The sequence below is a fragment of the Thunnus thynnus genome, chromosome 1 (assembly GCF_963924715.1).
Source record: "Thunnus thynnus chromosome 1, fThuThy2.1, whole genome shotgun sequence".
Taxonomy (NCBI): Eukaryota; Metazoa; Chordata; class Actinopteri; order Scombriformes; family Scombridae; genus Thunnus; species Thunnus thynnus.
The window spans coordinates 1,446,571-1,474,437 of NC_089517.1; the positions used below are offsets into that span (position 1 = coordinate 1,446,571).

Consider the following 27,867-nt stretch of genomic DNA (forward strand, 5'->3'; position numbering starts at 1 on the left):
GAGTCAAATTTCAAGGACTGCCTTTTTTCACTTACGTAATATCACAAAAATCAGGCACATCCTTTCCCAAAAAGATGCAGAAAAACTAGTCCACGCATTTGTTACTTCTAGGCTGGATTATTGCAATTCCTTGTTATCAGGCTGCCCTAACAAGTCTCTAAAGACTCTCCAGCTGGTCCAGAATGCAGCTGCATGTGTACTGACTAAAACTAGAAAAAGAGATCATATTTCTCCCATTTTAGCTTCGCTACATTGGCTTCCTGTAAAATCTAGAATAGAATTGAAAATCCTTCTCCTAACTTACAAAGCCCTTAATGGTCAGGCACCATCATATCTTGAAGAGCTCATAGTACCGTATTATCCCACTAGAACACTGTGCTCCCAGAATGCAGCTTACTGGTGGTTCCTACAGTCTTTAAAAGTAGAACAGGAGGCAGAGCCTTCAGCTATCAGACTCCTCTCCTGTGGAACCATCTACCAGATTCGGTCCGGGGTGCAGACACCCTCTCTATGTTTAAGAGTAGGCTTAAAACTTTCCTTTTTGATAAAGCTTAGTTAGGGCCGACCAGGCTCGCCTTGGATCAGCCCTTAGTTATGCTGCTATAGGCCTAGACTGCTGGGGGACTTCCCATGATGCACTGAGCTCCTCTCTCCTCCTCCTCCTCTCCGTCTGTATGCATTCATGTAAGATCAATACATGTCACTAACTTGGCTTCTTCCCTGGAGTTTTTTGTGCTTTTTCATCTCGCAGGAAACCCTGGGTTGCAGGCCAAGCCTTTGCGGTCCCTTCACAGTCCTGTTGGCGTCCTTCCCTGGCTATTGCTATTGCTATTGCTGCTGTTATTGTTACTGTTATGATTGTTGTTATTCTGCCTGAATTGTATGGCTTCGACCTGCTCTATGTGAAAAGTGCCCTGAGATGACTTCTGTTGTGATTTGGCGCTATATAAATAAAAAATTGATTGATTGATTGCACTATAATTTGTACAGCACTTTGGTTGTTTTTAAATGTGCTATACTGAATAAATAAACTTGACTTGACATGACTATTGTTTGTTTTATTGGAGCTGTTTGTGTTTGTGTTGAAAAACCTTGTAAGGTTTTGTTAAAAAATAAATAAATAAAATCATTATGAAACAACGAAGGAACAAGTTTACATCCTCCTTGACCGCCTCACTTCTTCTTTTCTCTAACCTCCTCCTCTATCCTGCCTCAGTCCCGCCTCTCTCCCAGCTCTGTATCAGCTCTCTCCTGCCTTTATCCCGACTCTGTCCTGGCTTTATTTATGCACAAACTCCGCAAATTACACCACCAAACTGACCTTCCATCCCCCGTCCTGATCTCTGTCCAGCTCTTCCCAGGTTCAGTTAGTTTAAACCCCCTGAAGTTTAGCAGCTTGGTCTTGTTACAAAGAGCAGGGAGGGTCTGTGTTTTCTGTGTAGTCGAGGGGGTCTCAGATTTGGATCTGTACAAGCCTCTTTCTGCTGAGCCAGGCACTTTGTTTGAGTTGAGCAGCGAGAGATTTTATAGATCACTGAAGGGGTGTGAGTGATTTCAGGCTCAAAGAAAACAAATGACAAACTGTTGTGTGCTTTGGATGAACATTCAATACTCAACACTCAGACTCATTCAGCTTAGGCTGCAGAGGAAATTATATTGTTCTTCAATAAGAAAGATTAAAAAATCTATCTATCTATCTATATCTATCTATCTATCTATCTATCTATCTGTAAATGATCAGAAATCGAGTATCCTGACCTCAGTGTAAACTGACTATGTTTTCGTTCTACACTATAAAGTGTAAACATTATGCACTAATTCTGACACCTTTTGGGAGTTAGTACACAAAAAATCAACATACTGTTTTGTATTAAAACATTTATCAATCTACTCTGACACCTTCTCTGCGCAAAATAACTGCAGTTTTTTTTTTTTTTGGTTAATTGATTGATCATTTGGTCTATAAAACATCATATGACAGTGAAAAATGCCCATCACAGTTTCCAAGAACCCAAATTAATGTCATCAGAAGTCTTGTTTCGTCCGACTTAACAGTCCAAAACCCAAAGATCTTCAGTTTACTGTGAAGTTGAGACAAGGAAAAGCAGCAATTTAAGAAGCTAGAGCATTAATGTTATTTGCACGGAAATGACTTATTGGAGTTTTTTTCTGTCTCTCTGTTTCTCCATGTAATTAATCAAAGTGCGACTCCTTAGTTAAAGGAGGTTTATTCCTTCCATGGCACCAGCATACAGACACAAACCTTGATCCATCATAGACTTAAATCTATAAAGGTTTCAGTTTACTACACTGGCTCTGGTGTTACATCTACGGACTTTCTTAAGATAATTGTAAAAGTTGCTGGGGGCACATCTTATCTCTCTCCCTTTCTTGTGATTTGGTCGTGATCAGGACATGCTTATCAAAATCTCCAGTTGTTCTCTTTGGAAATCTGTCTGGACTTTTTCATGACAAAAAGACCGTAGACGTGTGAGACTGTGTGCTGTCTTCAAATGTGAAGCAGGTATTTTCTGGTGTTTAGTTTACAGCCTCATACTGTCCTCCGTCAGTACAGGTGAAAGAAGAAGAAACAAAAGAAGAAATGAATGAAACGAGGCACGAGTCTGTTGTCTGTTCCAGGACTGAAACCTTTGGTGAGGCAGCTTTCAGCTTTTATGCTCCGAGCTGCTGGATCAGTCTCATTGGGATCTGAGAGTAGCTGGAAGTGTAGATATCTTTAAATGTAAACTTAAAACGTACCTCTTGAGCCTGGCTTTTGATTAAGAATGATATTTATACATTATTTATTTTATTTCATTCACTTATGTTATTGTATACATTTTGTAAAATTGTATTTTATATTTTATTATTATCATTATTTAAGGTTTACTATGCAGGATTTGTTGGTTGGTGTTTGTTAACACACAGCATTCAAAATTGGCCCCTCCTCCCCGGCTCAGAGAGAGAGAGAGAGTGCAGCGGTGGTTGAGGGAGCTAGAGAGTGAAGGAAGAGAGCAAGCAAGAACAAAGCCGTGAATCAGAGCAATAAAAAGTTATTTTATGATTCTTTCAAGGTGGTTATGTTCTAAAGCACAAATAAACACGCCCACACCTCCACACAACCCTGCAGGAAGGTGCAGCATTGCCACATTTAGTGTGAATGCAGAGCTTCATCCCGTCAGCAGTGACCTTTCAGCTCAACCCCGGCCTCAGTCAACAGACACACAGACCTGCAGCTCTTTATACATCCATGACACAGAGACAGAGAGCAGAGCGGAGCAGAGGAGAGAGACGGAGACAGCCATGTAACCTGGTCACTGCCCTCACATCCTGAGCTGTTATAGGCTGGGAGCTACACACCCCATGACCAAAGGCTGATACCCAGGAATGTTTCAAACACAGCAAATAAGAAAATACAGAAAATAAGAAAATACAGGCAGAGGGCAGAGTCTCTGCAGATACATACACCACCACACACTTCTAGTGTGTTATAAGTGATGATTGAGAGGGATTAATGTTGTAAAAGTCTTTTTTTAGAAAAATACTGCATAGTATAGCTTTAATATTACATTGATTGTATTTTTTAATCTATCTGCATGAGAAGTGCTGTAATAATAAAGTTTGATTGAAAGTTTGAGGTTAAACAGTATTTAATTGAATACAACATACTCTGGCTGCCAGTGAAGCTGTAAGAAAACGTTGTTGGGGGGGAGGGAGAAAATAAAAATAAAGAAGAAGAAAATAAAAAAAAACTCAAGTAAGACTTCACCTTCAGCTCCCAAATTTGTTCTTACATGAGGAGCTGAAAGGGAACGAGTGTGCCGATACACTAGCAAAAAGCCTGCCTGGAAAATGAGAAGGGAAAGCAGTGATTAAGAGAAAAAGAATGGTGATATGGCAGAAAAGGTGAAGGAAGACCAGAAAGGAAGGGGACAGAAAATACAAAAGTTAGTCATAACAAAGAACTATAAAGAAATGAACAGAAGGGAGGAAAACATTATAACAAGACTCAGACACAGAATTATACGGCACTTTGGTTGTACTGGGGAAAAGTACTGGCAACAGAATGAGATACTGGGATCTAATGGGGATTTTTACTTTCTTTACTTTCTTAAGTTACACAAGGTTGATTGGTAGAATTTAAGAAATGGGGTGAAATGACATGATATTGAATACTCTTGTACAGTAGGTGTCGGTAAGCACCTTAAAGTTGTTTGCGATCCACCAGTAAACCGAGAGAAAAATAAGAAGTTTGTCCTTCCGTACGTACCGTAGTTGTGGTAAAACATGGCGTCGGACAGTGACAGCGACGAGGATTTTGTGAGTTATGGGACTCCTTTAGAGCCTCTGGAGGAAGGTACAGTATGTTTTTAATAACTCTGTAATTCAGCCGTTTGTTCTTTAATACTTTCCTCGTTGTTTATGTGGCGGGAAATGAGCTGCGACGTCTCCTAACGATGCTAAGCTAACGAGCAGCTAGCCGATGGTTTGTAAACAGACTTCATTCAGAAATCTGTCAATTTTATATTTAAGTAAATATTACCTGAATGTACACAACATGTGGCCTGTCAATTAAGATGTTTTTAGAATCGATAGTGTTTAATGTTGAATTCGGCTCACGTGATTCACAAAGCACGAATTATTTCATTAAAACGTTAAGTTTTCATCTGTCATGCTGCTTCTTCACAGTTAACTTTATGTTCACTGTCGGTTTAATGCAGCAAAGAAATGTTGTGAAGGAATGAGGCGATATCAACATGTAACCCAGTTAATTTAGAGATTATATGTTTCTGTTGAGTTTAATGTCTCAGGTTAATGTACAATTTAATTATTCTTATATTTTATAGTGTTACCTTTGCCAGTTAGCAAGGAAACAAAATATACCAGATTATTGTATTGAATCTGGTTCTGCATGCTGTAATAAATCATCTGTCGTTAATCAGAATCAGAAACAGGTTTATTGATAAGTAGGTTTACTCCAACAAGGACTTTACTGCGGTGTTGTGGTGCATAACAGTCAGAAATAGAGGGTGAAGTATTAATGTATGTATCCAAGTCACATGTACGTTTATGTATCATTGAGTATATTGTTTATGTCCCCTGTAAACATACAGTCTAATTACCGTGTATTGATGTTTCCACTTGAAAAATTAAATAAAAATTGGTCACAAAAAAGAAGGTCAGAGAAAACACAAGAATCTACACAAAGTTACAGAAAAATACCACAAAGACAACAGAGAGGCGATATAATTAACTTATATAGATAAAAATGTACAAGTAATTGTGAAATATCTCAAATAAAGTAAAGATATCAAATATAACCAGAGGAGGAGCAAAGTAAATACAATATTCTCAAGTGTTATGAAACACTTTTGAGTGTAATTAAATATTTCTGTTTTCCTCTACATCAGATGGAAACATCGTAGAGTCGCAGAGATTAGTCGATTAATCGATTAATTACCAACAATTTAGTCTTTTTTTTTTTTTGTCGTGACATTTTTCAAGATAAAAAATGTCCAAATTCTCTAATTCCAGCTTCTTAAGGGGCGCAAATAAATAAATATCAATATGTGAATATACAATAAAATATGGATGGTGTTGTGATAGAATTAGAGCTGCAACGATAAGTCGATTAATTGATTATAGTATAGTTGTCAATTATTAAATTAAATGGCAACTCCAAATTCTCTGATTCTGACTGAATATCTTTGAGTCATCTCAGGTTTTTGGAAACATTGATCCACATTTTTCAACATTTTCTGACATTTTATGGACCAAACAACTAATCAATAATGAAAATAATCAATAATGAAAGCTATCGTTAGTTACTTCTACTTGTACCACTGTATTTATCTGACAGTTGGTTACTCTACAGATATATTTTTGAATGCAAAAACATATAATCTTATACACATTATGCATCTTTATAGATTAAATTGCCTCCCACCATATCAACCAGGAGATTATTTTCATTAATTATAAATCTGCCTTTTCTCAATTATAAATTAATTGTTCGGTCTTTAGAATAAAAACCAGTGAAAATGACATAATGTTCAGATTGCTTTTATTTTGTTAAACCAACAATCCAAAACCCAAAGATATTAGATTTACTACAATGTAAATGTCAGAAGTTTGACACCAGCTTGAAAACTGACTTACATGATAAATTAATTATTAAATAGTTGGTTAATTTTCTGATTAATCTACTGATTGTTTCAACTCTAATATAGTAACTATAACATTCAAATACTTTTAGTTTGCAGCTAATTCTTCTACTCAAGTCAAAGTTTGAATGCAATACTTTGAATTGTGGCACTTCTACTAAAGTAAAGGACGTCATTGTGTAAATGTGGTGTTGTGTTTATGAAACGTGGATGTTTATATTTCTACGTCCGGTGTGTTTTGTTGCAGACGAGCCGCTGAGGAAGCCCGTCCCGCTCCACGAGCAGACGGTGAAAGACGAGAAGGGACGATATAAGAGGTTCCACGGAGCGTTCACCGGAGGCTTTTCAGCCGGTTACTTCAACACCGTCGGCACTAAAGAAGGTCAGTGCTGCTGCGTCTCGACACCTGATTACCAGCTTTTATCAGTTTGTCCAGAATCGGGATCAGTGTGGAAACGGTGTCTGATGTTTCTGCTTCTATCAGACACACACACATCTAGTTTAGTTCATGTCAAACATCTTTGGCAGCTTCTCACATGGGATTACAAGACTATTTTACAGAAACATGCATCTTCCAGTAACATGTACAGAAGCATGTTGAAAATAAAACAAACACAAACAAAAAATGTTCACATGTAATGTTCATGTTTCATATGTGAACTCAGTCTTTGTGCATCATCCATATTTATAAAATCAATGTTTTTATCTTACTAAACAAAGCGTTGTGCAGTTAACAATAAAAAGAACAGTAGAAAACTAAATAGAACTCATTTTCTATTATTCAGACAACACATAGAATAAATCTGCTTTTCTTCTTGTAGATTAACAAACCGTCCAGCTGATCTCAGCTGCTTTTTACACAGATTATTTACAACATCGTTCTCAGTATCACATTCAGTTTTTATCATCCTAAATATGACTTACTTGACTTAATCCTCTTTACCCCGTTGAGGCGTCCAGCAGAGCTCTCCATCTCTTCTGGGCCTTTGCTTCCTGCCGGCTCACTCCGATGTTCTTCACGTCTTGGAGTCGTGGAACGTCTCCAGATGTTTCTCAGCCTACCTGCTTTCCTCTTCCCCTGCGTGTTGTAATCCAGGGCCTGTCTAGTGATGTTGTTTGATGCCCTATCCAGTTCCACTTTCTCCTTTTGATGGTGGTAGCTATACTTACCTGGTTCGTTCTCCTCCACAGCTCCTCGTTTGTGGTTTTGACAGTTTGAGGATGTAGCGCAGGCGTTTGTTAACAAACACTCGGATCTTGTTTGTGAGGCCCTCGGTAGTCTTCCACGTTTCGGAGCCATAGAGCAGGACAGTCTTCACGCTGGTGTTGAAGATCCGTAGCTTGGTGTTGTTGGAGAGTTGCTTGAATGCTACCTGTGCTTTGCTGATGCGTGCCTCAATGTCCATCCGAAATATACACACATCATTGTATAGGAGGTTATTTTTTGTGATCAGTAATTTATTGTATAAAGACGTAACACAAATCACACAGGTCAGCTTCATTCAGCAGCTGAACTATATTACTCAAACCTTTGCCCTCCAAGCTCCGGTTCTTTTGGAATAAACTACGTCTGCATGTTCAGCAGGATCTTTTCTCTCCTGTCTCACTGGTTCTGTCATCAGTAGATCAGACCTCAGGACGATGCAGAAACAAGGAATTTGATGATAAAAATGGAATCAAATGTAAAATGCGGAATATTGTGGAATTTGCCAAAATGTGGATGTAATTTATAAAAATCAGGGTTTTGCAGACCATTATAAGCATTTCATCACAGTGCTTAGACAGACAGACAACTTTATTTATCCTGAAAGGCAGTTCAGTTTGGCAGCGTGTCCCAGACCACGAGTAAGAAGAGACAGTCACTACACATGTTCTATAATAAATAGATGCATAATAAATAAGTAAAATCCCAACAATAACAGGCCCCGCGATGTGTAGTTAAGACAAATAAAAACTCCAACAGTATGAAAATATTATTCACTCCTATCAAGGTTTAACAGCCTGTAAAGCGACGGCCTGAAGGCGTTAAAATGATGTGGGAGGACAGGAAGTGGTCGGGTTGGGAGTGTTTTAAGCTGAATGAACAGAATAAAGAGTGTTTTGGTGTCTGTCGTCTGTGTGTCTGAGGGTTTACAGCTGGTTAGTAGCTTCACTCTGACTTTGAACAAATAACTGTTCAAATCCTTCACTATAAACCTGTTTTGTGTTATTTGTGATTATTATCTGTTGTGATCACCTCAGGCCACAGTGTTTATATATCAGTTTACTCCTTCATGCTAATATCTGACTGTGTTAAAGCACTTTTTTGATTAAACAATAGTTTAATGTGTTGATTCGTTACAAATGCTTTGATATATAATCATTTCATTCATTATATGATTTTGATTACTTTCTTATTGAATTGTATTGATCCACCACCTGATTAGAGACTCTTTCTGATGACAAAATGTGCTTCAATGCTTAAACACAGAATTCAGGAGAATTAAAACAGAAAACATGGAATTTAGGGAAAACAAAACAGAATCTGGAAGAAATTAAAGCAGATTTCAGGTTTCTATCCCGACCCTGCTCTGGTTAAATGATCTCTGGTTGTAAATTCCTAAACTCAACCCTGTCGTTATATTAACATTATTACCTGTGTATGTAACTCCGGTTGATCTAAACTCTTAATAAACTGAAGTTGAAGAGACAGAAAGACAGAACAGTTGTGAAATATGATGATGTTCACTAGAAACCATAAAACATTTCCAGCTGATACCAAAAGTGACAAAAGTAATAATTTAACGAACATCAGTCTCTGATCACATCAAATATCCTGTGAACTTGTGTTGTCGTGTTTTCAGGGTGGAATCCGTCAACCTTTGTGTCGTCACGGCAACAGAAAGCTGATAAACATCATGCCAGACCAGAAGATTTCATGGATGAGGAGGTACGACTGTGCTGAGAGTTTACGCCCAGTTTGTTTCTGTCATGCTGGTTCGGATCATGTTTTATACATTTCAGACTTTTGCCTTGATGACGACATTCCAGTCAGAGAAATAAGACACAGGTTTCTTGAAAAATAATACTCAAAAATTAATGAAAGAGAATTATAATTAGACTTTTAAAGATGTTTCTTTGTTTCTTGACCCAAACAAAACAATCACAGCTGTTCATTTGTTCAGCAGAGGAAATGTTTGTCTCTAAAGGTTATAAAGATAAAATCAGTGATGTTTCACTTGTTTTTCTTTCTTTATTAATTCGTTTATTAGAAACTGATGAAATTGTGACTGATATAAGTTGAACTGAAACAGATTATTGGTGTGAGAGCAGTTCAGAGCGCTAAAAATGATTTAAAGGAACCAAATAAATCAATCAATAAATAAATCAATCAATATTAATATGTGAATAAACAGGAAATCAAAAATAGATGTGATAGATTAGAGCTGCAATGATTTAGGGCAATTAATTGATAAGTTGTCAACTAATAAATCAATCGCCTACTATTTTGATGATTGATTAATTATTTTGAGTCTAAATTCTCTGATTCAGCTTCTTCAATGTGAATGTTTTAGTCTTTCTGACAGTAAACTGAACGTCTTTGTGGACAAAACAAGACATTTGAGGACGTCGTCTTTAGGAAACACTGATCGACATGTTTCAGTATTTTCTGATAATTTTTCTAATCGATAATGAAAATCATTGATAGTTGCAGCTGTAGCTAAAATCATTTCTGTTCTGTTTTGATAATTCAGATTAAAAGTTCATAACTTCTGCATCTCACATGTTTATTATTGAGGACAAACAGATTAATGTAATAATAGTTAAATTACAATATTTCCATTTTTTACATTAATGTGAGTTTATAAGATGTGTAGGGCTGCAAATAACGATTCATTTCATCATCGATTAATCTGCAGAGTATTTTTTTATGAATTGATTCAATCTTAGTGTAAAATAGTAAAAAATGTCCTTGGTGATGTCTTCAATGACCAAAACCCAAAGATGTTTAATGCACAAGGATATAAAACAGAGACAAGCAGAAAATCATCACACTGGAGACACTTCACAGAGAATTTTTGGTATTTTTGCTGAAAGAAATAACTTCAACAATTAATAATGATAGTTGCCAATAAATCTTTCTGATTATTGCGACCTGCTCTGCAGCTGCAGCTCAAATGACGTGTGTGGAATATTTTCTTTTGGCCAAAAGAAAGCTGCTTATTAGGGCCAGAAATCAGAGGAGTGTGTTGTTTTCTCGTCAGGACTTCGGCGAGCACGGCATCGCTCCCAGAGAGATCAGCACCAGCCAGGAGTTCTCGTCCAGCCGCAGAGACGAGGCCAGAGAGAAGGCGAGAGCGGTGAACGCTCAGGCCGCTCTGATCCCCGGAGACACTCTGCTGGAGGAGCTGATCTCACCCGCCAGGTACCCGAGACTCACTTCATCCTGCTGAAAGCTTCTCTCGTTAGTAGAAACATTTGAAAGACCACAGATGATGTTTCAGACAAAAAACCTGCATCAGAACCTGTGATGATTGAAGGCTTGTTCATTAAAACGTGTGTGTGCTGGAATTAATCTGGTATTTAGAGGATTTTAATAAAACGTGTTCATTCTGTTTTTCAAAGGTAAATAACTAGTGATGTTAATGTTGATTGTTGATAATAAACAGTTTCCCTCCCGACATGAGCAGCCGGCGGTGTCCACAATCTTCTTTGGGGAGTAAAAACTTTTACCTGCTCAGCTATCGGAGAGTTTGTACCATCATTTAATGTCTCCAAACGCTAGATTGTCTCTCTTCGCTTTTAAGTCACTTTGGATAAAAGCGTCTTGCTGAATGAGGAAATGTAAACGTGTGTTGTTTGTGTCTCTCAGGACGTCCATCGGGGTGGAGCTGCTGAAGAGGATGGGCTGGAAGGAAGGTCAAGGCGTCGGGCCTCGTGTGAAGAGGAAAGCTCGCCGACAGCAGACGGGTACGTTTCCACCAGGCGCTCTCCTCTTGTAGACGGAAAGGACATTGTGGAGAGTTTGTTTTGACAGAAAACAGCAGCTGTGGTCACTTTGATTTGTCTGTTATTTAACCTGCAGTGTTGAACTTTTACATATAAATGAACGTCTGTTACATTCGAGCCAGATGAGTTCACACATGTCTCTGTATTTCACAGGATACAGAGTTTTTATTCTGCTGTCAGGTTTGACTCATACTGAGCTCTATGGGCAGAACATGCACCAAGCAGCTAACTGCTGGTTAGCTCTTTGCTAACTTGAATAGGGACAAAATAATTAAATCCTGCGGCTCTTCTAGACTTTCCAAATGTTATCGGACTGAATGGATGAAATGAGTCATTTTGCAGCGGTTGTGTGAGGCTCAAAACAATTTATCCACAGTTTTACAACAGTAGCGACGGAGTCGGCTACGACGGAGGCTATGACGTAAGCACGTGATGACGGTGTTTTAGTAATTACTCTCACCGCCAGAAGGGGGAGACAGAAGTCCCGCGCTGCAGCTTTAATTCCAGTTGTGACAAGTTTTTATGGTGGAATAAAATATCCAAATGTTCATAGAAAAACACTCAACTCATTCAGAATACAAGTAAATTTAAGTAAAAGCACAGATTCTGTCTCAGTCCGTCTGAATGAATCAGGTGATCAGCTGTTTTCTGTTTTCATAATGAACTAATGATGATTTGTTGATGTAATTTAGTGATAAATAGCAGCTTCTAAGATAAATATGTAATTTGGTGTTTCATCCAGCTGTTTTATCTTTTGTTCAGCTTTTTCCTTTCCTCTTTATTTATTGATTTAAAGTGTCATTAATTGATCCTGTGTTTTTATTTGTATTGTGAGTCTGTTGTGATTTTGTAATATATAAATGTTTAAGATAAAGACCGGTTAACTACAGGACGTCTTTATTGGTGTTTTTTGTAAACTGCTTCTCGTCTTCCTCCTGACAGATGGAGGAAGCAGAGTTTACGGCTGCTCGCTGCCTCCTGTTGGCTCGGAGGACTCAGAGGTGAGTGATTGATTGATTATTGTGGTTGTTCGAGGGGCTTTTAGGGGAAAACTTGTTTTTATAGACTGATCTGATACGAGAAGAATCTCTTTCACAGCGTTTATTTTTCTTTTACATGTTGTTTTTTGATATAATGGCAGCTGGCTGTAGCTTCATATTTAGTGTACAGACACATGAGAGCAGTATTGAGTAGTATTAGTAGCAGTATTGATCATCTCATCTAAATCTCAGCAAGACAGAATTTCCCAGAATGTTGAACTTCCCCTTTAAGCCAGCGGGAGGAGGCGGAGTCAGGTGACCTTTCAACTTCCTGGGTGGATTGTTTTTGTTGTCAAGCTGTACAGATGTTATAAACAGCTGCTGAGATCAGATTACAGATTATTAACGTGCGTTAATAAAACAGATCACATGTTAGTGTGAGATGTAAATACTCAGTGTAAACTACTTTATTTATTACATGACTTAACCAACAAACAAAGTAGACTCAACTAGAGTGACAATGTTGTTTAATGGCACACAGTTATCACAATTACAAGAATCACTGGTGGAGACTAACTGGTGGAAATGAAGATTAAAATAAAAAAGGCTGCAGAATACACAACACAGTCTGTTAATTTCAGTCACTGCCAACATGTCTCGTTACATTTTACCCATAAAGTAAAATAAATATCTGTACGTGGATGTTTTGCAGGATTACTTGCAGAGTTCTGTTTCAGAATCATGTCAAAGCTGCTTCCTGGGAACTTTAATATCTCCTTGTTTCTTTCTCTCTGTCCATCAGGAGGATGACGATGAGGAGTTTGCTCCAGAGAACGTGACCTTTGCCCCCAAGGATGTGACTCCAGTGGACTTCAACCCCAGGCTGGGGGTTCAGGGTCTGGGGTACCGCGGTCTGGACCCGGGCCTGGCTCTGCTGGGCCGAGGAGCCCCCGAACACATCGACCTGTTCAACCCTCAGTCCGACACGAGGAGCCGGCTGTTTGGAGACGCTCAGAGGGGCTCGCGGCGCGGCGGCGTGGCCGGACAGGTGGGATCTCTGATGTCTGGATCTTTATTTTGGAGAAAGAGGATCTTACTCTAAATGCTGATGGTGACCTTTGACCTGCAGGCGTTCGGAGTGGGAGCGCTGGAGGATGATGATGATGAAGATGTGTACCACAGAGACTCCATGTCCAGATACGACACGGTGCTGGGAGGAGAAGAGCCCGGAGACGGTCTGTACGGCTGGACGGCGCCGCAGCAGTACACCAAGAAAAGAGGTAACAGAGCCTGCAGAGTTTGTGGGTTTCATTAATATTTAATTATTTATAAGTTTCTATGAAGCTTTTTGTTTATTATAATGTTCTCATGGACTTGACAAGGCTTTATTTTTAAAATAACAGCATAAAAGCAGAATGTGAGTGAGATATTTGACTTTTTTTCTTAAATATCAAAACAATATATTCAAATTAAAGGGAAACTTCAGTATTTTTCAACCTGGACCCTATTTTCCCATCTTATTGTGTCTAATTGACTAATATGCACAACAGTTTTTGAAACTGGACCAGTATTGATCGCTTCAGCCAGCAGCAGAGAAACAGGCTGCGATGTAATCCTTTGGGGCAATTGTACGTCCACTAAAAGTGTTTTTGCTGCTGATTATTATCGGATTATTATAAGTGTCTGACAGCATTATGGAAAGGACCATACGGAGAAATAAAACATGTTTTACCGAAGTCTCATTCTGAAATCTTATGAGAGATTTCACAGGTCCTGACTTCTAAACTACATGAAATCAAAGTCAGATAAGTGTCGACTGACTTGAAAATCTGCAAAAAAGATGTAAACGAGTTAACGTAAACACATACAGTATAAAAGAAGACACATATATATATATATATATATATAAGTATGTTTCTGTGTGTCTTGTTTTATCTTTTCACTCTGCTATATGCACTTTATTTGCTGCATTCACACTCTACACTTTACAACAGATGCTGTGTGTTTGTTCTGGAACCTGAAACAAACATTTTTGATTTCAGCTGAACTTTTCTAGTTGGAATCATTTTAGATTTTTTTAGCCTGAGTTTGAAAAGCTGCTTTATAACTGATTCTGAATTGTTGAATATTGGAGCAGCTGGAACACTAGTTTTCAGTAAAATCAGTAATAAAAAGTGTTGGAAACAATAATTCAGACTTATTTTTTCTCCTTTTTTCCAGACAAAAGTAAAGATGCGTCGTACCTCGGCAAAATCCTGGAGGGATTCACTCTGGCGCAGAAACCAGTGGAGGAGAAAACGGTGAGCAGCTTTGGACTCCTGATGATGTGTCGCTCTCTGTATCTGAGAAAACCGTCAGTAATATCTCTGTGTCTCTCTGCAGATCTTCCCTCCACCCTCTCTGCCCCGTGACTATCGTCCTGTCCATCGTTTCCGTCCATCAGTCGATGTTTCGGCTCTTTCCGGTGTCAGTCCCGCGCTGGCCGAGGCTCTGAGGGCCTCCAGGGGCCACATGGTCAAGGAGGAGCCCCAACAAGGAGGACGCCACCAGCTGGACTCCGGCCAGAGGAGGGCGCTGCTGGGGGAGGACACACTGCAAGGTACCAAAAGAATCTGTTATCGACGGTGTGAAGTGCTGCTGCTGCCCCCTACAGGCTGCAGTGCTCAGTGTTTCCTTCTTCCTCCTGTTGTCCTGTTCAGGTCCCAGTTCAGTCATGGAGCTGCTGAGGCCCGAAGACAGAGAGCGACTGTTCAACCTCCGCAACTCCTCCAACCCGCCCTCCATTAAAACCACCACCCCGGACTCCCATGATGCCTTGCGGCCAGTAGGGGCATCTGCTCTAAGTGGCGCAGCCTCCTCCTCCTCCTCCTCCTCCTCCTCATCAGGCCTCCAGCAGCAGCAGGAGGCTCTGGCAGCCTGGAGAGGCCAAACCTCCGCACAGACCTTCAGACCGTTTGAGAAGAACCCCAGCAAGCAGGCGCGCTACGAGCTCTACCTGAACCGCCTGAAACAGGGAGACAAAGGTGGGAGGCTCTGTCCTACACGTCCCATCATGCACTGCAGGCAGCCTAAACCTGGAGTCAAACGTAAACCTGTTTTCTGTCTCTCTCAGACGCTCTGGAGCAGAGTCTGGACTCGGGGATGACGGAGTGGGAGCGCAGCAGGGAGAGGGAGGAGTTTGTCCGAGCCTCCATCTTGTACCGACCCACCTCCTCCTCGCTCTCCTCCCGCTTCACCCGAGCCAAAAACCAGGAGGACGACAACACTGTGGAGGTCAGCTGCGACGAGGAGGTAGGACGCAACAACACACCCCAACCAACCGTAGACTTCGCTATCCCCAAATGCTAACAGTGTAATTTATTGGTTTTTGGTAAAGAATTTGAATTCTGAGACACTTTAGAAATGACAATAATTTAGTCAATTTAATGTTTTGGGTTTTTTGGACACATTTAAGCTCAGAAACTCAGATTTTGAGTTTCTCAGCTTGTTGGTAAATCTGTGTTGATGTTTGTTTTGTCGTCAGGGCGACGTAGACGACAAACAGGCTGCCGTCAAGATGAAGATGTTTGGGAAACTGACCAGAGAAACGTTTGAGTGGCATCCTGACAAACTGCTCTGCAAGAGGTTCAACGTCCCCGACCCCTACCCCGGGTACCACACACACACACACACACACACACACACACACACATGCTTCAGTATTTACCTGAGCTGATGGAAAAGGTCTCCAGCTGTGTTTCACCTGTAACTAAATGTGATTGGTCCTGCAGGTCAGGTATGGTGGGGATGCCAAAGGTGAAGAGAGACAAGTTTTCAGTCTTCAACTTCCTGACTGTGACGGAGAGCCGAGAGCCGACAGGTACGTTCAGTCGCCTCCAGGCTCGCAGAACAACACACACTCTTACATGTTTACACTTCTGCTTTATACAAAACGAACAATAAAAAGATGCAGGAACAAAATCTAAGATTAAAGCATATAAAACATGATGCCGTATTAAAATGTAAATATGATTGTAACACCAACGAATAGAAATGAGTTTTAATTAAAGATTTAAATGGATAAATGCTCTATATAAATACAGTCTATTAACTGGTAGTTAATGACATTCAGATACAGATATCTTGTGTGCAGCTCTTCACACACACTTACAGTCACTTCTGGTCTTGTTGTTAAAACTAGTTTGTAGAGTCTGAAGCCTGCTCTCTTAACTCTTAACATTGAATAAAGGCAAAACTGCCAAAAACCATCTTAGTAAATGGCAAATTGTAAATAGCAAAAAGGTAAAGTGTCAGAAGGAAAACACAACTTTATGTTTTTGTTCTTCCCTTTTTCATTCTCTGAAGTTTAGTGTTTCTGTGTACTGCAGCCAGTTACAGTTTCAGCTTTTCAATTTGAGCTTTGAAATGTACATTTTAAGCTTTTCTTGTACTCAGCTTAAGTTTTCTTTTTACTTGATTTTCAAAGTGTCATTAACAAGATATTTATTTGTCATGTCAATATTTCTCTTTAGCATATAAGTAAGACATAATGATTCATAGTCTTATTAGTCTCTTCATATTCTCGTACTTCAGCTCCTCCAAAGCCTCCAGAATCCAGCCGGAGGTCTCGGTGGGACGTTTCAGACCAGAAGGAGGAGAAGAAGAAGAAGAATGACCCACTAAGTGAGCTGCTCAGCGCTGCACGAAACCAAACGTCTGAGACCAAACCGGACCAAACCTCCGTACCTGCTTTACCTGCTTTACCTGCTTCCACCAGCACCAACAATCAAACTGCAGACATCAAAACTGAGGTAAAAGACTGAGAAACCTAAAGAGTTCATCCTCTGTGGAGCAGGAGTGTGATCTGAAAATTTAATGGAAATCGGAACCTGTGTTCTCTTTATACAGACAAAATCAGTGGATCAAGCAAACTCTGAGAAGAAGAAAGGAGATGAAGAGGAGGAGGAGGAAGAGGAGGAGAGCAGGCCTCCCATGGATCTGTTCAAGGCCATCTTTGCCAGCTCCTCCGATGAGAAGTCCTCCTCTTCCTCAGAGGGAGAGAGCGAGGATGAGGATGAAAAGGATGTAAAGGAGGATCAGGCGAAAGTCGAGTCGCAGCCACTGAACCTGTTTAACATCACCTCCGCCGCCACCGTCACATCTTCCTCACTCTCTTCCTCCTCCGCCACCGTCACATCTTCCTCACTCTCTTCCTCCACCGCCACATCCAGCCAGCAGACGGGTAAGAACAGACAAAACATCACATGCCTCCACACAGACACAGAAATATGCATAAAGTACAGAAACACAGTTTTATGTCTCAAATCTTTAATCACTTTTGCATTATCTAAATCATTCTCGCATGAGGCCCGGTGAAGAAGCCCGACAGGGACAAATCTGCTTCTAACTTTCTGTTTTCATGTTGTTTCTTTCAAAGCGGTGGTTCCCGGTCAGACCTCGACGCAGGAAGAGGAGGAGTTTGGTCCGAAGCTGCCGCCTCCTTCAGCTGCTCTCAGTGAGTCCACAACCACCAGACTGCAGCTTTCACTCCAAACAAACACAACAACAGCTCAGTTTCAATAGAAACAATGGAGGTCTACAGCACAGAGGAATAAGATATATCGGGCTTTGACACACAAACAGTACTCGTTAATAGATCACTTCATTGTGGAAAACTACCAGCGTTCAAAAATGTGGATTCATTTAGAAAACAGAAAAGAAAGAACAGCTTCCAGCCAGTCCAGGATTCTTTCTCTCTGCATGTTAGTGTTGTGTGTTTTTACCTGTTAAATTTTACCTGTTGTTCCCTGTTCAGTCAGAGAAGGCGCCACCTCCGTCTGCCCCCCCAGCAAGGAGGAGAAACCCAGAAAGAGGAGTAAAGAGAAAAAGCACAAGAACAAGAAGCAGCACAAACACAAGAAGGACAAGAAGGTAGAAAAATAAAATTTGTTCCCTGTTCAACAGAACTGCAGGTCTGCTTCTTCTCCTCTGACTTCATGTTCATTGTTTCCCCAGAAGAAGAAACATAAGAAGCACAAACACAAAGGGAAGCAGCAGAAGAAGAGTAAGAAGGAGACGTCAGACAGCAGCTCGGAGGACAGTGAAGAGGACAGTGACGGTGAAGCAGGACAGGTGTCTACAGATGAGCTGCTGAAAAGGTCAGAGGTCACAGAGATTCAGTTTATAAAGCTTAAAGTAATATCAAACTGACAACAGATGAGTTTCATTTTGTCATCAAGTGGCTCACAGAATTAATTAGTGACAGTTGATATGAGCTGCAGCCCAATGCGTTGAACATGAGAAGCTGCTAGATGAAGCTTTTCTACTCTCAGCTTTGATCAGAAGAAGGAGAGAAGAGAGATGTAGAGATAATATTATGTAGTATCATATAATATATGTTTATGTGTCAGATTTTGTGTTTACAGCTTGCTTTTACAGTTAAGAATCTTATCAAATATCCACTGCCAACCTTCACAGTACCTGACAGTCTTTAGTTTGTAATTAGAATGTTGTTTTTCTTGTTTGATGTCTTTAATGTCTTACGTCAGGGGTCAGAAGTTAGTTTTAACCATGGGCCAGTTTTTTCAGGATATTTCATTGGGTTGCTGTTAACTGGTGCAGTGGAAACTCAGGACTATATGTTTTGTTTATTTCTTTTAGTTCATTTAAGACAGATTTATAACTCTGTTAATGACTGTATCTGAGGGGGAAAATGGCATCAATAGGCCATTTCTGTTTGACTACCAATCATTGTTTACCAGTCAAACAATGTTTGGCAGTTCCTATTCTGGTCACACAGGTTAAAGTTGTGGATTTCACACATTAACCTTTAATTTCTGGTAGGGTTATTAGACTTAATTTCAGCCCCATTCACTGTTCAAATAGCAGGGCATAACCATGGTTTTAATGCCTCTCCTGGTGTGGACAGGATTAGATGTAACATGGTTATATTACAATAATTTGGAGGAGTCTTGTGTCAATTTTGTTATCTACACTAGATTTATGAAAAATTATGTAAAAGTTTTGAGGTAAACTATGAAAGTCAAAACTTACATCAGGGGGCCAAATATGTTTGCTGCATGGCCAGATTTGGCCCATGGACCGCTGTTTGCCCACCACTGTCTTACGTGTTCTGTCTAACCTGTCTGACTTTCTGACCTACCTGTGTTTCTGTCTCTCTCCTTCCAGACTGAAGAGCATCCGATCACATCAGACCTGGTGAATCAGCAGGAAGTGTGTCCTCTGTGAGGACGACCAGTGAAAACGCATCAGAGTTGACCTCTAAATTAATTTTAGATAACAGATCACCTGTTGTTCTTGTTTTGAATAATAAAATGTTTATCAAATGTTTATGTATTGTTTTTTAATTGTTGAGGCTTTTTAGTGATTTAATGTTCAGTTTTTATTGTTTCAACATTACCAAGTCAAAGTTAAAGTCAAATCAAGAGGGAGGAAGTTGGGAGGAAAACCCAACAGATGACTGTTGGACAGGCTTTTTTGTCTGACCAACAGTCCAAATTAACAAAGATCTTTAGGGCCGCAACTAACAATTATAGTCATCATCGATGAATCGGTCGATTATTTTCTCGATTAATCAATTAGTTGTTTGGTCCATAAGATGTTAGAAAATGGTGAAAAATGTGGATCAGTGTTTCCCAAAGCCCAAGATGACGTCCTCAAATGTCTTGTTTTGTCCACCACCCGAAGATATTCAGTTTACTGTCATAGAGACTAAAGAAACCAGAAGAGATTCACATTTAAGAAGCTGGAATCAGAGAATTTGGACATTTTCTTCTTAAAATGATTCAAAACGATTAATTATCAAAATAGGTGATTAATTTAATAGTTGACTACTAATTGATTAATCAACTAAGTGTTGCAGCTCTAAAGATATTTACAATTAAACAAAATACTAAAAAGTAGCAAATCCTCACAGAGAATATTTTACATCATTTTAGCACTACAAACAACTCTTAAGGAAAAGAAGTGGGAGAGTATTAACCCTCAGTTTGACAAAATCAAAATTAGTAATCAGCAGTGGTGGAAGAAGTACTCAGATCCTTTACTAGTAACTACTAGTAAAAGTACCAATACACCAATGTAAAAATACTCAATTACAAGACAAGTCCATCAGAAGTAAAAGTCCTGCAGGAAAAATCCTACTACAGTAGTACCCCATCCCACCCCACTGCACAGGGTCCAAGCTGGATCACTGCAAACCCAACCCAGTCATATAACCCTAACCCATATAGCTGGTGGAGGCCAGGGAGGAAGAGAAGAGAGGGGTTAACAAAGAAGCCACCTAAATAGGCTGAGGCCTAAACTACCCAGATGCAGTCATCCTCTCCAACCCTGCCCACTGTCTCCTGAGCCAGGAAGCCAAAGCAACCTCACAAGCGGAAGGCAGAGAGAAGGACGACACAGTAGTAAACGTATCGCAGTAAAAGTACATAAGTATTATGAGCTTGATGTAGTTAAAGTATTGCAGTAAAAGTAGTGGTTTGGTCCCTCTGACTGATATATTATTATATATGACATCATTAGATTATTAATAGTGAAGCATCAGTGTTAGAGCAGCATGTTACTGTTGTAGCTGCTGGAGGTGGAGCTAGTTTCAACCACTTTATATACAGTAAGCTAGTTTATTCCAGTGGTTCCCAACCTAGGGGTCGGGCCCCTCCAAAGGGTCAGCAGATAAAGGGGTCGTGAGATGATTAATGGGAGAGGAAAGAAGAAAAAACAAAGTTCTGATACACAAATCTGTTTTCAGTTTTTGGACTTTTTCTCTAATCTTTGATTTTTGCTGAAATATTGGATCATTTGAACATTTATTGGAAAGAAAGCATGTAAGAAGTTTAGAGGGAAAAATCACTATTTGGTGGAGCTGTTAACAACTCATAGACATGTGAAATGTGACCCCGACTACACACTGCTTTTTGTAAGACGTCAATAGCCAAAAAAGTTGGAAACCACTGGTTTCATCTTTAACAATGTGTTGTATTTTAAAAGCTTGTTATATTATCCATTGTGTCAAAAATAATGCCATGAATAGTTTTTATTGATGATTACGTGATAAAATACATGTGAGAACCAAAAAACACTGTGGGCTTCCACAGCTGGACAGATGTTATTATATTAAAACATGAATGGAGCTGCATGCTGCTCATTGGATCCTGACAGTAACAACAGCAGAGTCAACTGAGACAAATCAATGAATCATGTAGAAGGAAAAATAATTGAGTGTTTGAGTCCAAGACAGATCTGCTTCACAGTGCAGAGTGTGAGTGATGTTTGATTTCAGCAGCTGATCTTCAGTCAGCAGAGTTTCTGTACACAGGAGTGATTCTCCTTCCTACAGACCACACAGAGACACTGAACCAGACCAAACTGTGAACCCAGCATACAGAGGCTGAGTGAATGTGGTGTTGAAGGTGTGGATGTGGATCAGTGTGTCAGAGGAGACTCTGTAGAAGGATAGAGTGCCAGCAGGATAGTCCACATATACTGCTACTCTGTTAGAGACGGAGGAGGAGGAGGAGATGGATGTTTCTCTCTTATTGTGCCAGACAAAGTAACCATTAACATCAGAGCAGTTCAGGCTCCAGGACTGATCATTCCTTCCAAACTTGCTGTGATTATTGACATCTCTCCTTCTGATTCCTCTGTAAGTCACTGATATAGTAACCTTTCCTCTCCACTCAACCTCCCAGTAACAGCGACCAGTCAGAACATTTCTACACAGCAGCTGAGGCCAGTATTCAAATCTTTCTGGATGATCAGGATATGACTGATCGTCCTTCACACGTGTCACCTTCCTGTTGTTGTCAGACAGTTTGAGTTTTCTGTTTGTTGTGTTTGTGTCCAGTTCCAGTTCACAGGCATCTGATGGTGAGAACAAGACACAATACAGCTGCAGTTTATCATCTGTTGATTTATTAACAACTTTACTGACAATCACTGAAATTAAACCATTCAAATTTAAACCATCTCCATGACAACAACTGACACACTCCATCCACTGAGGAAGGCCATGAGATGTGACTGAAAGCTTTGGAGATGCAGAGTGAGTGGACCTTTGATGAGAATTTTTTGCCAGATTCAAACTTAAACTTCATTCCAGCTACATCTGATGTTTGTCTAAATGTAAATTCAACAGTTCAGTTAGAACATTAATAGTCAACATGACAGTGAAGATGTCAGTAATATTCATATTTTTTTCAGTGAAGTTTGGTGTAAAGTGAAGGTCTTTGCACATCAAGTCTGTTATTTTAATCTCAAACTGTCTGTTAGAGACAGATTTTTGTCCAAATGCTCCAAACAGCTGAAGTCAGTATGAATGAATGAACTTTATCTGCAGGAGAGACATGAGTGACATTTTGGAGCAGGTATCGCCACCATGTGGCCCTTTATAAAACATTTCTCTTTTAACTCCTGAACTGTGACAAACAGGAAATTTCTGTTTGATGGATTCATTTGAGATAACATTCAAGATAAATGTCAGTTTAGGCCAAAACAGATTTTCCATTATTTTGAACTTTTTTGACTTCTTTTACATATTTCATCCAGTTTTTCTCAAAGTTCTCATGAATCTAACTGAAAACACACTCACACTTCCTCAGACCAGGTTTCAGTCTCTGCAGTCCACCATGGTCCACCCTGGAGGAAGAGACAAAGTCACAATCAACTTCATACCACTTCACTCATATCCATCATTAAACATGAACCAGAGTCCCTCAGTTAGTCAGAGTGTCTGTCCACCTGTCAATACCTGAGAGTGTCCAGTCTCCAGTGTGGATTGTCCAGTACAGCAGACAGCAGCTTCTCTCCTGACTCTCCTGGATGATTGTAGCTCAGTTCCAGCTCTCTCAGATGGGAGGGGTTGGAGCTCAGAGCTGAGGCCAGAGAAGCACAGCCTTCCTCTGTGACCAGACATCCTGACAGACTGAACACACATAACAGTTGCTCTAATGAGCTTAAAAAGATTTTCAACTCAATAAAGAGTATTTTGTCCTTCAGGTCTTTATGTTTGTTGTGTGCATTACACTTGGTGCCCCCTGCTGTATGTTGGTGTGATGCAGATACAGTTTCGGTTAGTAGTGGAAGAGAAAGCACATGTTCCTGGAGGCTGCAATTGCTGAGGCTCAGGGTTTAATCTGATACTATTCTGTTTTTACTTTGACAGAAGAAATGCCTTAAAAGTTAAACATTGTTCCACAGCATATCCAGTAAGAAGATTTCATGGAGATTTACTTATGTTTTATGTTATTTTATATTTCTCATTCCAATGATGTTCACTGTGTGATTGCAGTAATTTAATTAGCCAACTTACTGTCTTCCATCATATTTCTGATTTTATTTCATTTAGTATTGAAACATTTAATTTGTAGTATTTCCAAAAAATGAAGTGACATTTTTGCACACTCCTGAGTACCTTTCCTCTCTCCCGCTAACATCAACAAACAACCAGCATAATGACACAACAACACAACAAAAATGATGCCATCCGACTAAAAGAACCCTGCAGATGTGAACTCTCCAGCTAATGAAACAGCTGGCTACCTCCATCAGCCACTACACATTTCATAACAAAATAATGAAATAGGAAAAAGCCATCACCTGCAGTAATCTTGCACCACGAGCATGCGCACGAGCACCAGGATGTTGACTACAGATTACTTAATGGTCACAGGTGTCACCAATGAGAAGGAATTTCTGATTCCTACATTTAGAACCTTTACATGTTAAGAAAATCATGTGCAACATTTCCTGAGCAGCAGATCTGCTTTGTATATTCACCTGCATGTAGAGGACATGACAGTAATTCTGTGATGTATATTTCTGTTATTCTTTCCATTATACTAGATTTTCATGACTTTATGCGCATTGAGTCACTGAGGATTAAAGAACAGAAACATATATCCTGACTCATGTTGGCATGAAAGGAGTTTCACTTACTGTATACTTGATATTACAACACTTCAGCTCAGAAAGTACATAAAATCTTTTTAGTATCAAAAACTCTTCCTGTAAACTAGAAACTGGGGAGAAGCCAAAATATTACTTTAAAGACATAGTAATAAAAATGACCTGAGAGTTTCCAGTCTGCAGTGTGGACTCTCCAGTCCAACAGACAGCAGCTTCACTCCTGAATCCTGAAGGTTGTTGTCACTAAGGTCAAGCTCTCTCAGACTAGAGGACTTGGAGCCGAGAACTGAGGACAGAGCTGCACAGCTTCTCACTGAGAGGTTACAGCCACTTAGTCTTTAGAAGAATCAGCAGAAAAAAGAAAGAATCGCAAACATTAGTTTTCTTCCCTCAGCAAAGATTAAATTACATGAATCCGTATAGTTCTATGTGCACCTACAGAGCTTTGTTGGAGGCTTTGACCACTGGCAGCAGCCTCAGAAAAGCCTCCTCTGACGCAGAGTATTTCTTCAGGTCAAACACCTCCAGATCTTTTTCTGATGACAGCAAGATGAAGACCAGAGCTGACCACTGAGCAGGGGATAGTTCACCTGTGGAGAGATGCCCTGATCTCAGGTACTGTTGGATCTCTTCCACAAGAGAACAATCGTTCAGTTCATTCAGACAGTGGAACAGATTGATGCCTCTCTCTGCAGACAGATTCTCACTGATCCTCTTCTTGATGTACTCAACTGTTTTCTGATTGGTCTGTGAGCTACTTCCTGTCTGTGTCATCAGGCCGTGTAGGAGAGTCTGACTGGTCTGCAGTGAAAGACCCAGGAGGAAGCGGAGGAACAAGTCCAGGTGACCATTTGGACTCTTTAAGGCCTTGTCCACAGCACTCTGGTAGAAACATGTTGATTCAGGTTTGTCTTTAAATAGTGTAGACCATATGGTTCTTTGTTTATCTGACAGCAGATTGACTCCAGAGTTGATGAATGTCAGATGGACATGAACAGCAGCCAGAAACTCCTGAACGCTCAGATGGACGAAGCAGAACACCTTGTCCTGGTACAGCCCTCTCTCCTCTTTAAAGACCTGTGTGAACACTCCTGAGCACACTGAGGCTGCTCTGATATCGATGCCACACTCTGTCAGGTCTGATTCATAGAAGATCAAGTTGCCTTTCTGCAGCTGCTCAAAAGCCAGTTTTCCCAGAGACTCAATCATTTTCCTGCTCTCTGGACTCCAGAGTGGATCTGTCTCAGCTCCTCCATCATACTTGACGTTCTTCAGTTTGGACTGAACCACCAGGAAGTGGATGTACATCTCAGTCAGGGTCTTGGGCAGCTCTCCTCCCTCTCTGCTTTTCAACACATCCTCCAGAACTGTAGCAGTGATTTGGCAGAAGACTGGCATGTGGCACATGATGTGGAGGCTTTGTGATGTCTTGATGTAGGAGATGATTTTGCTGGCCTGCTCCTCATCTCTGAATCTCTTCCTGAAGTACTCCTCCTTCTGTGGGTCAGTGAACCCTCTGACCTCTGTCACCACGTCGACACACTCAGGAGGGATCTGATTGGCTGCTGCAGGTCGTGTGGTTATCCAGAGGCGAGCAGAGGGAAGCAGTTTCCCCCTGATGAGGTTTGTCAGCAGCACATCCACTGAGGTGGACTCTGTAACATCAGTCAGGATCTCATTGTTTTGGAAGTCCAGAGGAAGTCGACACTCATCCAGACCGTCAAAGATGAACACAACCTGGAACTCTTCAAACCTACAGATTCCTGCTTCTTTGGTTTCAGTAAAGAAGTGATGAACAAGTTCCACCAAGCTGTACTTTCTCTCTTTCAGCACATTCAGCTCTCTGAAAGTGAATGGAAACATGAACTGTATGTCCTGGTTGGCTTTGTCTTCAGCCCAGTCCAGAGTGAACTTCTGTGTTAAGTCTGTTTTCCCAATGCCAGCCACTCCCTTTGTCATCACTGTTCTGATTGGTTCATGTCTTCCAGGTGAGGCTTTAAAGATGTCTTCTTGTCTGATGATTCTTTCTGGTCTGTATGGTTTCCTGGATGCTGTTTCAATCTGTCTGACCTCATGTTCATGATTGACCTCTGCAGTCCCTCCCTCTGTGATGTAGAGCTCTGTGTAGATCTGATTCAGAAGGGTTGGGTTTCCTGCTTTAGCAATCCCCTCAAACACACACTGGAACTTCTTCTTCAGGTTAGACTTGAGTTTATGTCGACACAGTGGAGCAAGAGTTCCTGAATGAATAAACAACAAATGAAATCAGTGAGTTGATCCTACAGAAAGTCTAGAAATCTGAACATGTAAGTGTGTCTGTATCATTTTTCCTCCTCCATCAGTTTTATTCAGCTCATCAGTGGAGGACAAACAGTCTCTGAACTGATGCAGATGTGTGCATCATATTTACAGCAGAGTTTGAAATATAAACCTCCCCCAACTGCAAGCACTTGGCACCAGTGGTCCCAGGGGATAAAGCCTTGCTGCAGCTAGGCTGTGGCACTCTCCTCTTTGTTGTGGCCACTTAAGCCGGGTAATAACAACAAACAGCCTCTGATCTGATGCAGATGTGTGCAGCATATTTACAGCAGAGTTTGAAATATAAACCTCTCCCATGTTGCCTCCATCATGTTAAATCTGTTAAAATCCTCTTACTGCTCTGCAGATGGTCAGCCAGCTCCTCCTGCTTCATTCTCCTCAGGAAGTGCACTGTGATAATCAGAAATGCCTCTCTGCTGCTCCTCCACTGCTCTTCCTCCTCACCATCCAACACCTCCTCATCCTCACTCTGACTCTCTAAGTACTCTGGGTAATCTGTACTCAGACCCCTCTGGACTCTCTTCAGCTCGTTCTTCACAAAAGTGATGATGTTCTCCTCCAGCAGCTGGAACAGGAAGATAAACTGAACATTTAATTTAAACTGGTAGAACACAACATGTGATTCATCTGTCAGTCTGAAGGTCTGCTGGTCTAAACAGAGCAGCATGGACACTGTTAGGACCTGAATGGTACTTTAGTATTTCATCTGTGGTTGATGGAGTTAATAGTGTTTGTACATGTACACACTGTAAGTATAGAATCCACATGTGTTGGATGCTGCTGTGCAGACTGATCACTGGGAACCTTTGAGCTCTGCTGCTGAACTCTGTGGAGAAAACATCACGTTTAAGGACATTTAATGACTCAAATCTGCACACAGCTTAGCTTATTAAATGTGTTCTGTCATGATGACAATGAACTTCTGTAAATGCTGCTCTGATTACTGGATGTCAAATTCTTACCTTTGATCAGCAGATTGTCCAATATTAAAGTTAACAGGATGACCAATAGAGCGGTCACTCTTCATGGACACACAGCTGGGTTCAGGAGAGTCTGCTCTCTGCTGCTGCATCCTGATACAAATAAAACAGTGACAAAAGCATGCAGTTAACACCACAGAAATGAAGGCTAAATCCCAGAATTAAATAGAAAATCTTTCAGAACAGAGTGACTAATGAGTTCAAATTCCTCCAGTGATGAAAAGAGGATGGCAGGCGACTTGGTCATGAGTCAACAGAAGAAGAAGGAAGTGAGGATGTTCTACAGGAGTTCTATGGCTCAGTAACAATCTGTAACAACCTCAATAACTAAAGATGGAACTATAAACATCCCAGTTCAGCCTTCAGATGGATGAACACAGCATCAAGCAGCTTTTACTCTGTACAGACTCTGTTAGAGGAGGTACAATGTGATCCATACATCTTTTTAAAAACTGTCCCTGGTGCTTTATGTGTTTTCAGAGATGTTATGACATCAGCTTCCTCTTTTTGTGTAACATCTTTATCCATCCA

The 27,867-nt window shown here is 40.4% G+C and overlaps 2 protein-coding genes across 3 annotated transcripts; one reads left to right on the forward strand and one right to left on the reverse strand.

Annotated features, from left to right (window-relative positions):
* Positions 1–4,245: 4,245 nt before the first annotated feature.
* gpatch1 (G patch domain containing 1) lies at positions 4,246–19,462 on the forward strand. Of its 2 annotated transcripts, none has more exons than XM_067585417.1 (20): positions 4,246–4,357; positions 6,412–6,546; positions 9,008–9,093; positions 10,409–10,569; positions 11,017–11,114; positions 12,096–12,154; positions 12,936–13,181; positions 13,263–13,413; positions 14,354–14,433; positions 14,516–14,732; positions 14,833–15,156; positions 15,246–15,424; positions 15,657–15,784; positions 15,904–15,992; positions 16,706–16,923; positions 17,021–17,354; positions 17,550–17,627; positions 17,928–18,043; positions 18,128–18,270; positions 19,301–19,462. In XM_067585417.1, the coding sequence occupies exons 1-20, from the start codon at positions 4,288–4,290 to the stop codon at positions 19,332–19,334; spliced, it is 2,946 nt and encodes a 981-aa protein (XP_067441518.1). In that variant the 5' UTR covers positions 4,246–4,287; the 3' UTR covers positions 19,335–19,462. The 2 variants fall into 2 exon arrangements, with proteins under 2 accessions (XP_067441518.1, XP_067441596.1); XM_067585495.1 differs by having other exon boundaries at positions 18,131–18,270.
* Positions 19,463–21,211: 1,749 nt separating this feature from the next.
* On the reverse strand, positions 21,212–27,134 carry LOC137180060 (protein NLRC3-like). Its single transcript, XM_067585289.1, has 6 exons — positions 26,693–27,134; positions 24,477–26,277; positions 24,200–24,373; positions 22,881–23,054; positions 22,722–22,768; positions 21,212–21,994 (listed from the first exon to the last, which is right to left on the reverse strand). Exons 1-6 carry the CDS (start codon positions 27,021–27,023, stop codon positions 21,465–21,467), a joined length of 3,057 nt encoding a protein of 1,018 aa, XP_067441390.1. The 5' UTR covers positions 27,024–27,134; the 3' UTR covers positions 21,212–21,464.
* Between the last annotated feature and the right edge of the window lie 733 nt (positions 27,135–27,867).